Below are 14,719 nucleotides of genomic sequence, written 5' to 3'. Positions count from 1 at the left end.
TATGAACCATGGATGTTCGTCCTGGCTAATCTGACCGGCTTTCCAAAGTCATCGTACAAAACGCTTTGTTGGTGAACTATGAATGTCACTAACTTCGTCACTGCCTTTCTGCATTACCTCATACATAGATGAAGCGAAATATAAAATAGGTGTTTCTCGGTCTCAGTGAAGGTAATCCACATTTAATAGTAGAAAGATCTTTTTACATCAGCTGCACCTTCTGCACCAAAGGGAGATTACTCACCATGACACATTAACCAGAATTTGAAACCATCATTGACATTAACTTATTTATTTTGCCGGAGACATTTTATTAGTTGAGACTATACAGAAGTTTACATCCTCTGGCTCGAAGTGGAATTCTTGATGGAAAAATCCAACTCTTGATGCATTCCTGGAGACAATCAAATTCAGTAATTGTCGAGGTTACACTGTGGGTTCACTGTTCTAGACAGACTTCCCAATCCTCTTTACAGAAAACAAGGTGAATGGGTACATGACATGATGGAAAAGCTACACCAGGGCAGGCAACCTTCTTCCTGAAGTGCTGCAGGTACTTCATGTTTTTATTTCACCATCAATGAACTGATGGATTAACTTGGTCTGGTGCTGGGCCTAGCGGGGTCAAAATCCTGCAGTTCCTGCCGCACTCCAGGAACCTCCAAAACAACCACAAAACCACTTGAATAGAACAGTTCAAAACACTGATGTTAAAAAAAAGGACAAAATTATGAGGAAATAGACAAAATGGTACTTTTCAAAAAGCAAAACGGTGGTAAAAAATAAAATAAAGACATCACTTAATATTTCAGGACATAAATGCAGATGAAGTCTTACAAAAGTAATATACTCCAAAAGACAGTAAGTTTTTCAAATGGCAGAAAGCACCCAAGACTAGGACACTATCTATAAGTCCCATATAGATGTTTCCTATCAAGATTCGCATTTAAGAATATGAAGTTGGTGTACATTTCCTGTGATCTAGAATTTCAATAGTTTTTATTGAATTAGAACAAACCGTTCTACCACTGACATCACTACAGCTAAATCCAGGAACATTAATATTAATAATGAATATAAAAATATATTGCACTACTTTTTCAACTTACTTTAGCCTGGATAAATGATACAAATCTAATGAAGTTTGCTGATTACTACAATGCATCTTAAACCTAACCATTTCAAGTGTTACATTAGGACATTATCATTGTTTGCATCAGTCATAAGATATCACCTTAAAAAGGGAGAGAAAAGCAAAATGATAAAAACCAGCGATATTATGAGCAGACACTGACACAGACAGTGGTCTTCATCAGTGTCCTCTAATTTCCATGCAGTCAATAAGGGTTTCATACACATTATTAGAATGCACATTCAAAACAAAGTCCAGACACTGAGTGTATTCTTAGTTTGGCACACTCCATGACACAGGTAAAATAATATGTGCACGATATTTCACGCTCATTCAGTCCTAAAGATGAACAAGTCCCATGAATTAACAGCTGCATAAAGGTGGGAAATATGTAAGGAGATTTACAATGTAGACAGGAGAGTATTTGCAAATAAACCAAAAGGAATACTAAAACAGGAACACACTACATTCTGTGATCGAGTGTGTAGGTATATACATACACTTGTATACACAGTGACAGTGCTTCCAAGCAGGGGTCAAGGGTTGAGACTAGGCAGTCTGTTCAGTGATGATCATTGGCTGTGAGGGTGGGAGTGAGCGTAGGATGGAGACCGACAGGGGGAAAAAGGGTTGAGTACTATCAACAATCGGTGAGATTTCCGATTTTAAAACAGATCCCTTTCTTTCTTGCCATCTCTCACACACCATTGTACCAGTCCAGCTTCCTACAGCCCAAATGTAGAGTTCTTATTGGCTCCCTGCACATCATCTGGGGGCAGGCTGGGGCTGTGTGGCCATGAGGACCCCTCCCTGCTGGGCTGCCCCCATCCCGGCCAGGACCGACATGGCCACTGCCTCAGCCGCGCACACACTCAGCCCGTTGACGGCGGTGGCCCCAGGGCTGGGGGCAGGGGCGGGGGGCGAAGTCCCGTGCTGGATAACCGGGGCTGGGGAGCCCGTAGGCTCAGAGGCGGGGTCCCTGGAGCACTCCTCTCCTCCTGCAGCTATAGACAGAGAGAGAAACATTCACCCTTAAAGAGAGGTGAGAGGCGAGCAATAGATTAGATGGATGAGTTGGAGGTTGAGCCTGGAAATCTGGATTGCAAGCTAGGTAGATGTACAGGTTGACGAGAGGGTGATGGAAATGAAAGGCTAATGAAAAATCTGTGAGAGTTGTGATAGTTGATTCATGTGGGGTTTGTCTTTATTACCTAAGTAGGCAGCCTTCTTCTGCATGGCAGTGACAGGGCAGTCTTTGTGGGCCAGTAGCAGCTGTTTCAGTTGGGTCACCTCATTTCTTAGCAGGCCCACTTCATTCTGACGGAAACAAGGAACACGAATAGGCATGAACAAGACAACGTACACATGGTTTTAAAGTAGTCTTTGCCATCTTTACTGAATTAATTTCCAACCTGCCAGTTACTCATTATGGCTCAATACAACAGACGCTCCATGCTAGAGGAATCCATTCAAACACTAAAAAGCTACACTCCCAAACCAACTCTGTCAAATGCAGGGCGCAATAAGTGCCCAGCACCCATGGCAGCCAGTAAGAGGAGCCCCCAAGTTTGTCATATAATCCCGAACAATGTGTTGATTTGCCATACTACTCACCTTTGTAGCTTGTTTAAATAAATTCCAGTCATAACATCCCCTAAGACTCAGTCCTGGGAACACTTTTAAATCTACATGCTGACACTTCAAATAATCTTCAGGAAACATGGACTAGGCATTAGTTTTAAGCGGAAAAAAACATCTACTTTAAAACACACTAACAGCACACCACATTTACATCAGTGATGTTCTGTTGCAGTTTCTAATAACTATGAATCTGTTGATGTAAGTCCAGTCACAGCCTTTTGGTCACAAGCGGTTAGACTCACGGTCAAAGACACATTCATGGTAGCCAGGTCCTCGGCCTTCTTCTCCAGAGAGCCCACCCAAACCTTACGCTTCTGCCGGCAGCGCGACGCCGCCGCCCGGTTCCTCTCCAGGAAGCGCTGCCTCCTCTCGTCGGGGTCGACATCCGCCCCCCTCCGCCTCCTCCCCCCCGTGGGCTGGGCCGGGGACACCTGCAGAGGACGGAGAGGTATTACATACCGGACTGAGTGGGAATGAGTGTGTCTGAGAGGGGAGAGAAGGAGAGAATGCAAGGGAGAAGTGCATGTGTCCATGTACAGAATGCATTTGAATGTGTATTTCAAAGTGTCCGTGTATACGCCTCTCACCATCATGTCCTCTGAATGTAGACTATACCCAAATGGAGAAGATGAGCCACTGCTGGTTTGCTGTGTGAGTATATGTAAATCATAGACGCATGAGTGTGCCTGTGCATATCTGTAGCCACTGTTTGTGCACAAACGTAGGCAAATAAATTCCCACAGCATCATATATTCCCTCAAGTATACAGGACCAAATGCAATCTTCTCTTAACAATACTACAGGGTTGCCAGCATATTGAATCCACTAAACATGTTGAAGCAGAGGTTGTTTTGATCAGTGTTCTAAAACAGCATTATGACCATTTCTGAAGGTTTTATGGCCATTATGTGCTCCCCTTGTCCAAAGTCGGGGTTGGGCAAACGTTTTGGCTTGGGGACGACATTGTAATGTCTAAACTCAAGGGAGGGTAGCAAACATATTTAGCCCCCCTGGACTTGTTTGTCAAAACTGAGGTGTGACGAAAAAAAGGGCTGTTGTAGATATATTTTTTAGGTCCATTATTATTTCTACATACTTTGTATTTAGTTACACATTCAAATGGCCTGAATTATATTATACTCTACTAAATAAAAATATTTCTTCCCCCAACTCTACTAAATACAAATACTAAACATTTTCTCCCACACACTCAATCCTACTGTAGGCTGAATCAAGTCCATAGAGAACCATAGTTAGTCCCCTCCTGTCCTATCAACGCTGTGTCAGTATGCTGGTTTCTACCTGAGGCTGTGCAGGTGAAGGGGTGTCTGAATGTTGCGAGGGTTGATGGCTCTGTTCGTGCCTCTGGGGGACAGTGGGGCTGGACCCTGCCCCGCCTCCAGCTCCCCCTGGGCCCCCACCAGCCCCGTTCTGTGCCCCAGAGCCATGCTGCTGCTGGGTCAGTGCTGCCTTCAGCCTCTAAAAGAGAGACAGACACACAGAGGGTTTAAAACTCCAGAAAATGCACCAATTCAAACATAATTGTAATCTTTGTGTGTCCCCTTATTGTCCATTCCTTACTACTGGAAAGACCATACGGTTCAAAAGACAGACTTATTGGCATCTAATACACAATCCTACATCAGTGTGGTGAAGCACTGAAATGTCAATGAATAGGGCATTTTGTGAGAAACACATCAAACCCTTGTTCCAGTGCCTCCTTAGATTTGGCCCCAGTGTTGCCACCAGATTGTTTTAGAGAGAGTTTTTGAATCAGCCAGCCTGCAATATACTGTAGTTTGCTCCACTAACCCAACAATAGTTGGATCAAATGATACATTTGGAGGTCCATTAGTGTCTAGCAAATACATTAAATATTTACCTGATCCTGCCACAGATTCACAAGTCAGCCCCAAAGCTCCCTGGTATACTACATACTATAGAGTGAATGGACTTCAGCTTTGTGAACTACTCTACCCAAATGGCCGGGATTTGCCGACAGATACAAAGTTGGGAAATTGCAATTCGCTACCAATACAGGAATTGCAAAGCAGCCCTAAGAAACCATTTGCTTAAATGCTTAAGTAACTGGTGGGACATGAACTGCCCACTATATGGAACACAACATCGATCCAACATGATGTTCCTTCAAGAGCTGAGGGTCCCAGGTAGAACTACCTCCACAACACAGCATTCCAGCACTCCTTGTCAGGGCATGATTTGGGGGCAGGATCTGAGGTGCCCCTGCCTCCCATACAGCTTGAAGGGTTGTGATCTAGATATTGATGTGATCAAGGACCACAGTCCTGTAAGGCATGTAATGGGAGGTTAGGCTGCAACTACCTTGACTTCATTGTCAAAGGATGACTGGCATAACCACAAGAAACACACAGAAACCCACAGGGGCCCAATCTAATATTAACCCTTAACCTATGCCCTTGCACGTGTAAGCAATCTGGTAATAGCGCAACATAGCTGTATGAAACGCTAAGGGCAAGATTCACCATGTTTATAATACAAACCAAATCCTCAACACTAACATCCAAAACTAGACCGGTATCCCTCTTTAATTTCCAAAACAAAGCCCTTCCAGAAACAAAAGGCAAACCACATGCCACAAAATTCTTACCTCCAGGTTCCTGTTTCTGCCAATAAAAGCACATCTAATACTAATTTGTAGTTAAGGTCACGGTTGATCTAGAATCAGAATGAGGAATAGAACTTTCTATAATTTTAAGACTCAATGTCTCCCGTTAAGACTCAACCGCCCCCTCCCTTTATCACCACCTGGCCAAGCCTTGTTACTATGCCTTCAACTGTCACAATGACAGGGTTAGGAGAAGGATCAAGCCAGTGCCGTTTGGTCTGTCTCTCCGAGTCTCCTGTAAAGCCTGTGTCCCTCTGTGGGAGAGGGTACTCGTGTCCACTGGTGCATGCGCCTCTCACCATCTTGGCCTCTGAGTGAAGACTATACCCAGATGGGGAGGAGGAGCCACTGCTTGTCCCTCCAATGGGAGGACCAGGGATCCCAGGGATGTTGGGCACCATATTAAATGGCCTTGCCAGCTACACAGGAAGAGACAAAAAAAGAGGACAAGATGACACCTACCAGTGATCGACCACTGTTCATGCTAATCTTCCATGCTCAAAACATTATACATAAATTAGTGGCTCAGGAATCATCTTCTAAGCAGCAAAAGGTCTGAAGCTTCTGCACGTGTACGGAATTCTGTACTTCAGAATCTATAAAAAGACACTGATCTTTTTCTTAGTATTGCCGGAGACATCAATGCAACATCTGCATGCCAACCATTTGATTTAAGTCAGTTCCATGTGGATATTCATTTAGACTGTTATAGACAGTCTTGTTTCAAAGTAGTCAACAGTGATGTTGTGAATTATGTTCCATTGAGTGGATGAGAGCAGATCGTGTTATACTGTAGCTTCTTGTTTTGTTTCAGTAAAGTGAAATACTTGCCCAGTTGCACTAGCAGTTTGCACAATCATCCGAAAATCAAATGAGAAAGGATTTAGCCTTAGATTAATATCATATTCCCCAGTGTTCCAAGAATCTCTTAACGCCAAGTTGACCACCCAGAGATGTTGCCGCAATGAATCAGGGCCTTACACACAAATCTGGCACCAATATATCAGGGTAAAAATCAGGCATAATCTCATACATGTGCAGGAACTTCAGAACTGTTTCTATCAGGAAGAAAATCCACGAGAACTTGCAACCTTGGCCTACTATAGGATGGACTGACTCACAGATATGACGGAGGTCATATTTGGACTGGGGAGGAGAGGAACGGTCTGTCCATTCGGTAGGTGCATCACCAGTGGGAAAGAGCCTGTTGGAGAGCTGAAAACAGGAGCTGTGAGTACCAATCAGAGAGAGAGACAGAACAAATACACAGAGACATTAGTAGATTACTCACCCAAGTTGTCGGTTGGAGGGTGGAGCTTGTGTGATTACAGAGGTTGGCGAGGGCAGAGTCGGGTGCAGGGGGTCGTAACCAAGATGAAGAGGGAGGGACCCTGGTCGTACAATGGTTGGCGTGGGTGCGGAGCTTAAAACGGGCCGGGGAGGCGGAGGAGTCTCCTGTTAACACACGTCTCATCCAGTCAGAAATATATTTTTTGTGGACTCTCCTTGCGGTCTCTGGCCACCACTGTCCCCTTCTCTCTTTCACCGAAGCAACAACGCAACTTGACCAAAGCATAAACCTGTCTGACCCCCCCCCCCCCCACTAGGTCCCACCTTCTCACCATTGGCTCTTTGCTACTGTCCGACATGCTTGAGGTGGAGTCAGGACTGCCAGGTGGGGAGGAGTCGACCTCCAGAGGCCCTTCCTCTTCCTCCTTCACACTGGAGGGGGTCTGTAGGGGAGGGGCCGGGAGCTGAGGGGCCGGGGGCTATATGAGGACCAACAACCAAACGCACAAAAGAATCAGTCGGACAGCTGGTCAAACTACCAGTGGTTAAAAGCCGAACCCCACCTAGCCCCTCCACTGTCCTCACCCTCACTGGATTTTTGTTCCTCTGATCATCCTCATGGGCCTTTCGAAACTCCTGCTCAAAGGAGCTGGCAAGCTCGTTGAACAGACCAACTTCCTCACAGTTCTTCAGGAAGCGGGTGGGTGTGGGGGTCTGGTCTGTTGGGAGAGAAAGATAGGGGACACCAGTGGTAGAAGTAAATTCCCCTCGCCAACGACAGATTGTAAGAGATAAAATATAAAATAAAATGGAACACAAATTATTGATTAAATGTTTGCTGTAATTTAAGCCAGATCATGTCAGAAGTATTTGGATGACTTTCTCTGGGACAATCAACAATGTGTCCCAAAAGCATAGTTTGTCCAGCATGGGGAATATTCCTTTTTGTTCTACAAAAAGTGATTGCATTCATTTGGATGTACCAGCATAGTTAACCTATTACAAAATGTATTAACGGTTTGATTATTATGACCAGGCAACATCATTTTTATATTTGTAATGTTTATGCAATCTTCATCTATTGCAACTGTCTATCCCCTCCACTCTTAGAACATAAATGGAAAATATATACAATAGGCTCCTCCATTGATTTAGCATTACCCTTTGTAGACCAACTCCTGAAACACCCATCCTACAGAACCAATTAGAAGCTAAGCTAATGTGTATAACAACTTTAGGAGAGTTGTGTGCAAGCTAACAGGCCAAATGTTGATTCAAAAAGATAAAAGGGTCATTTGAAAATGACGAGAACAAAAGGAAGTTTTTTTTATCCAAAACATTTCCTGTTTGCACTTTAGCTATGCTATTTTAAAGCAAGGTAAGACAAAAAATAGGTTCCTAATATATTGAACCCTCGCACTTTAGCAATTGTTTTTACTTGATATTGTGGTTAATTTTACAATATTAATTTAAATACTAACTGACAAGTAAATGTATACAGAGACTTGGTTGTTTCTGGCCAAGGTAACTGCAGACAAGCACTTCTTGAAACCTTCAATGAACATGCTACACCTGTCTATAGGGAATTTGGCCAACCTATTAGATGCAAAGTGCTTAAATTCTTTAATGTTGTGAGGGTGGCCTCCACCAATTGAGGTTTAAGCTCCTGCCATAAGTTTTGAATGATTCAGATCATGACTCCTCACTGGCCACTCAAGAAATGACTAGAGCTTCATCATTCAAGGGTGCTTTTTGTTGAGTTGATGAATTGCTGAAAGACTGTTCAACAGAGACAGAGTTTGGAAATGGAGTTAAAGATTGCACCCCAAAACACTATTAATCTATTGAGCTCATAAAGTCTTGCAAAGCAATCGCTTAACCTCACCCATAATTGAACATAGAGTTATCTTTGACCACTAATTGGTTACTGGTAAACTAGTAAACATATAGAGTCCATTGTTGAAAGAGATAAGAAAACCTGAATAAAATTAAACATTAAATTAAAGGCCTTCATCTAAAAAAACAGCTAACCAGTCATCTGGAATCCCACAGCGCTCTCTGCAGTTCAGTCAGGCTTTAGAGCTGCTCTCCAAAGGTCCTAAACAACTATATCTGCTTTAGACAAAAAGACCCTTAAACTCGATACTTTTGACTCACGAAGAAGCCCCTAATTAGGAAGCAGTCCCCCTACTGGCACCTCTCTGAAGTCATGGAAAAGTGAAGTCTGCAGCAGCACAGTCCCTCTTGTGTCCAGCACTCACCAGCTCCATAACCACCACCTGGGTACTGGCAGCACCCCAACGCCTAACCTGCAAACTACAAAACAATAACGTGCAAAAAGCAGGGCAAAGCCATTGCACCGGCCGGCCAAGCCTGTTCGTGTACCCCACCTCAAAGCTAGCCATGGGGAGACCAAGCTGCAGCCTGACCAGCAAGCGACGGAGTTTCATCCCGATTCACTTCAACCTGCAGACTCCCATCTCTGGAACAATCAAAACCTGAGGAAACACTTCAGCTAGTGTTGCAACTGAACGAGACATTAGCTAATTCTACTTCCAAACGGACCCACACAACCGCTGTTGAACGTGCAGACTTGCTCGGCCTGACCTTGGATGCCCTAATCAAGTCCCCAGCCAAAGTACTAGTCAGCATCCCCTTCGGACACTGATGATTCCTTACTGTAAGACCCAGCACCATCCACGAGTCCGATACCCAGCAGTCCTGTCCTGCCTCCGCTCCCAGACATGGACAATAATCAATTACCTGTGAAAGGGCCTCCGCCTGACCAGAATTCTCCGCCTATTCTGGCTGAAGATCCCTGGCCCACTTCATTGGGATGGCTTCCTCACCAACCTGGACAACACTAGCACTATCAACACGTATCGGTTCCTGCTCCTGCTGGACAACACAGTTTTAGTGACATCATGAACGTCCTGTCCCTCCATCCAAAAAGGGAGAAGACAAGGGGACAAGACCCAACACCCGGTGCCCTACAACCACAGGCCTTCACAGGGCAGACAGGATTTAACTGAAGACAATGTACTACATTAAGTTTGGGGCAGCCGCAGAAAACTGTTCCCCTGAACACTTAAACACTCTGGTCCTGGGACAGAGGCACACATTTTAGAAACTCCCACGGCAGCAGATGCTACCATTCCCAGACCATAAACTGTCCCTTCACACCTGACGGATTTAGCCAGCAGTAGGAACTCACCACATGGACAATCCTGAATCCCAAACCGTATTACATAGTCCATAACTGACCAGATATGTATGGTTTCAATGTTTATAAAATTGCCTTCAAATGTGTATACTTGTTCTCTCCATTGTGGCCCACTGTGGCAGCCTTGCAACTGTAACATACTCGCCTCGCATTATTAACTCAGAATAACATCTCGCTGTGATAGCACAATGGTGAACTGTCTACTAGGCTAGCAAGCCTATAATGGTTATACGCAGGAAGCATGCTATGTTCCCGGTCACCTACATCACTACTGTATTACTCCCATTTTACCACTATAACATACCATTCAATTAGTTTATGTTCTATGTCCACCTAGTCTAGTATGCTTACCACTGTTGCCATTATGAGTTTACCATGGTTCTATTGTCTGCTGAGTTAGCCTAGCCCTATGTCCATAGAATGAATTGTCCTTAGGCCTTATTATCTGCCCAGTGCTACATGTTATTCCCCGGTCATTTCATTGAGTATATTATTGCTACTTGGCAGTGCTATTATTTCAAGCCTATGCTAGCTGTCATATTACTAACCATGAAGGCTAATGATAATATTGTGCAATACTGTTTTCCCTGTTCTTCAGATTCATTTTCCTTGTAACCCAGAGGGCCAGACCACCACAGGAGCAACCGTGATAGTTAACTTATGAGAAACATTTAAAATGAACAAAAATAAATGCAATATGCAACAATTGAAAAGATTTGTGACTGTTGTATAGTTCATAAGGAAATCAGTCAATTGAAAATAAATAACTAGAACCCACTATGAATTTCACATGAGACTAAGACCTTACATTTGGGTCTGGTTTCACAGACACAGATTAAGCCTACTCTAGGCCTAAAACAACAAGGTCAATGGGTTTTTCTATTCAACTAGATTTTTTTTTGTCCTAGACTAGGCTTAATCAATGTCAGTGAAACCAGCCCTTTGTTGATATTTTTCCTCAGTATTAATTAATAGAGTTTCCCAGGTAGCGCAGCAGTGTAATAGCTCTTTCAGGCGGCTTGGGCACTAGCAAAAGCTAACTAAGGTCATCAGGTTAGTGAGCGTGCCCTCAAATAAATGACCCACGTGACTTCCTGTTTAGACAAGCAGTGTGGATAAAAGCAGAATGGCTTAGCATTGATGCCTAGGAGAAAAGCTTTCCCAAATATGTCAGGAGTTGTTGCGATGAGACATGGTGGTGGATACAATTGGATGTGCTAGAATTTGAAGGGATCTTTATTTTTCTATATATTAATTTCCGATGTTTAGCCAACTGTAAAGGGTCTACCTACAGGTAGCTTCTAAGGAAACCTTCTAAGGAAAACTGAGCATAAGCATATCAACATTTACATTTAATTGAATCTTGTACATCTTATGGACAACAACCTATAGAAATTGATAATCGTTTGTGGTTTCAGTTCCATTCTCAAACATAGGCTCTCAGATATTCTGCAAGCACCTGCAATGATGACCGAGTCAGTTCTGGCAGGACCAAATTTCAGGGTCATCTCATGCTTGTGTTTATGGACTGATAGATGATCTTCATTGGTAAATCTCTGTGCACAAAGAACAAAAAAACAAGATGAGTCAGACATCAGATGGATCCTGAAATCCAAGCTCTGTAAAGAGGGGTAACAGAGAGCTAGAGATTAAGAGGAAAAGACCAAAAGAGAGAAAAAATACCTGGCCACAGCCTGGGGCGGTGCACACAAAAGGTCGATCGTCCCCCATCTCTCACACAGAGCCTGCAATAAACACGTATGTAGAAGAAGAGTGCTTCAATTATTATTCTTTATCTGCTTACTTACTTACTCTTAATGGCATACCAAACACCAAAAACTGTAAACAGACCATATGTGTATATACAAAGTAGGGGTTGATGCTAACATTTGCCAAAAGAAAGTAAACTGAACAGTCCGGCAAGCAGAATGTGGTGTGACTGCCCGAATAGGCAACAGAAATTTGTAGAGGTTTCTTAGACTAACAAAGTGGTCTCCTAACGTAGTTATAGAACAGTTGTGTGGATGAAGCGTCACAGTTTATAGCTTTCTTTATATAAAAATTGCTGCATGTCATCAAATTACCCTAACAGCAGTCAAATTACCAGACAAACATAAATTCAACTCAGAGGGCTAGATAATTAATTGACAAGTGAAATTAAGGGTACTTTTTGGGGGCTACAGTAAAAATGTGTAATGTTGGGGGGATTGTAGAACTGGAGTCATAAAACACTGATATGAACTAATTATCTTGGTAGGTAGTTATTGAAGTGGGACATGAAATTAATATAACCTTTTCAATAAAATGTAAAATGGCTGTATTTTTTCTATTGTATGAATCCAGAAAAATAAATGATATTGTAATATAATTTTTTTAAATTGGAAATAATACAAATATTTCCCAGTAGATAGCTACTGGGAATATCATGATCATTCTCCAGAAACTTTGACATCAACAATTCATGTCATTTGGCAAATAATTACCATGTATCACTGAGTAAGCTAAATTATGCATTTTACCACAATTAACAAACAAGCAAAAAAACGAAATGCTGCTTAATGTAAAGGCATTGGTTAAACATAGCACTGAAAACAACCATTAAAAATAAAAAAACATTCATTATCAAGGCCATGTGGGGTAACGGGTGTTTGAACAGTTTACATGGCTTCTGCCCATCTAAGGACTACTTCTTAGCTAAAGGGCCTATTTTCTCCTGTCAACAAACATTTCAACAGGCCGCTGGCAGTGGCGACTGTATCAAAAACTGTAACGTTTGCTTGATAACACTAACAGTCACGGTTAGCCACCTTGTTCTGCAATTACTAGCAAGGTTGCTATCTACCCAACCAACGTTAGCTGGCCAACTTGCCCCTTTAACTTGTTAGTTAGCCAGCTTTTCGGCCAATGATCACAACAGCACTCAAGTTAGCGTTAGCTATAGCTAGCCAGCTAGGTTGTTTAACGTTAGGTAGGTGGATTGGTAGGTACTACAGTATTGCTAGTTCAGTTGGATGTCAGACAGGACGAAGAATGTACGTCGGTATCAAGATCTGACAGGCCATTATCACCACCACAGACTGTACAGCTGATCATCCTCATCATCAAACCCAATTGGCAACCACGACCGTGTCATAAGGGCTTCTTGGCATTCATTATTACTAAGCTATTTTTTCAGGCATCGTTAAATGCTAGCTAACAGGCTAACGCCTTGTCAGAGGATGTGCACAACACAGGATAAGTTAGCAAGCTAGTTGTTAGCTGGCTAGCAGGCTAGGCTAGCACTACTAGTGCATTTTCACAATTTGAGGCGAGTCAAACAGCTATGTATTCCCAAATAAAGAAGACGAATGTAATTGTGACATGCGGCAAATACACGTGCTCCGCGACAACAGCTTTTCGGTAAAATCTTGATATGTGAATACGAGCAAGTCAAATGTTTACAAACTCACCCAACGTCCCTACCTCACCCCTTCTTCTCTACTGTTGAAATCCGACACTACGCTGCGGTAAAATAGCGCGAGAGGTGAACCTTTTTTAATTACTTACGTAACAGGATGGCTGGGAACAAAATCAGATATTAGATAAACATGAGGTTTGAATGTTTCCTTAAATTACTAGGACCTGCTATTGATAAATCTGTCTTTTTCATGACACTTCCATCATTATATCATTCTGTGTATGATTTCCATGTGAGATTACACAGCATCACATGTATAATGGCAGAATATGTCTACTTGTGGGAAATTGCAATCCTTAATATATCCAACAACAGATGGCATAAGATAAGCCACTAAATCCTCTATCTACTCAGCTTGAACAGTACACCCACACTAGACACACTAATATTTCAGATCAAAAGCAGTCACTCACTATATGAGATGTCTGTTATATGGAATTCAAGAGTCAAAGAATGACAAGAATGGAAGCCTTTGGAAGGCATTGAGGTCTAGGTCCTTACATTCTAGGGAGTCCATGAATGCATTCCTAATGACACTGTATGGAATATAGCCTAATAATTATTCTGAGACGGGATTTCAATTGTGGCAAGTCAATAAGAGATAAAGATACACTGTAATGATAAAGTAGCATCTTGATAAGCATCAACAAAAATGGCTATAAAACATGCCATTGTTTGATCTTGCACAAAATAATTTGTTGAAAGAAATTATTTGTCTTTGGAGTTAGTACTTATCCTTGACAAGCTAACAGCACTGAATCCTCTTCAATAATGTTAGATGCAATTGGATAACACATAGAAAGGAAACATAGCTTGATACTGTCCATCCTTGCTGTCTTGCCATGAGGGCTCCCATCTCCACAGGGATGCCCTCTCTCCAATGCCATTCAGGGGCGGAGTCACTGGCTTGCTGCTGTCTCTCGTTTGCGCCTCTTGAGCAATTGGAGTGAACTCTGCTGGCAATACTCGGCCCTCATTCAAAGTGGTTGGTTGGTGTCCCTTTGGTTGATGCTAAGCAAAGTGTGTGGATTAACTTCCTGTTTGGCCTACCCTAGATAGGGCCACAGTGTCACTGGATCCCCTGTCTGAGCCCCAAGGTTTTATGCTGCTATATTATTGTGCCAGGGAGGTAGGGTCAGTTCTCCTTCTCCATTGTAAATCTTTATAAATCTAAGGAATGAGCCCTCAAAATGTTCCTTTTCTCTAGCTCCGTTTAAACTGAGGAGGACAAGAGGTCTTGGCCCAGACCTCCAGAGTACCAGGCTCGAAAGACTTGTTTCTGTCCCTGGTCCTCCTGGTTGTGTTGCAGATCAAGATGATAAAAGTTCC

The 14,719-nt window shown here is 42.9% G+C and overlaps 1 protein-coding gene across 2 annotated transcripts; it reads right to left on the bottom strand.

The window, feature by feature from the left end:
* Positions 1-276: 276 nt before the first annotated feature.
* On the bottom strand, positions 277-13,482 carry LOC105017017 (cyclic AMP-dependent transcription factor ATF-7). Of its 2 annotated transcripts, none has more exons than XM_010881297.3 (13): positions 13,383-13,482; positions 11,617-11,678; positions 11,393-11,489; positions 7,296-7,429; positions 7,043-7,189; positions 6,712-6,875; positions 6,542-6,635; positions 5,720-5,839; positions 4,076-4,252; positions 3,361-3,420; positions 3,016-3,204; positions 2,344-2,449; positions 277-2,136 (listed from the first exon to the last, which is right to left on the bottom strand). In XM_010881297.3, exons 2-13 carry the CDS (start codon positions 11,662-11,664, stop codon positions 1,898-1,900), a joined length of 1,575 nt encoding a protein of 524 aa, XP_010879599.1. In that variant the 5' UTR covers positions 11,665-11,678; positions 13,383-13,482; the 3' UTR covers positions 277-1,897. The 2 variants fall into 2 exon arrangements, with proteins under 2 accessions (XP_010879599.1, XP_010879601.1); XM_010881299.3 differs by having other exon boundaries at positions 2,044-2,163; positions 13,383-13,481.
* Positions 13,483-14,719: the final 1,237 nt, after the last annotated feature.

Source organism: Esox lucius, chromosome 17 (assembly GCF_011004845.1).
Source record: "Esox lucius isolate fEsoLuc1 chromosome 17, fEsoLuc1.pri, whole genome shotgun sequence".
NCBI lineage: Eukaryota > Metazoa > Chordata > Actinopteri > Esociformes > Esocidae > Esox > Esox lucius.
This window is presented reverse-complemented; position numbering and strand designations above follow the sequence as displayed.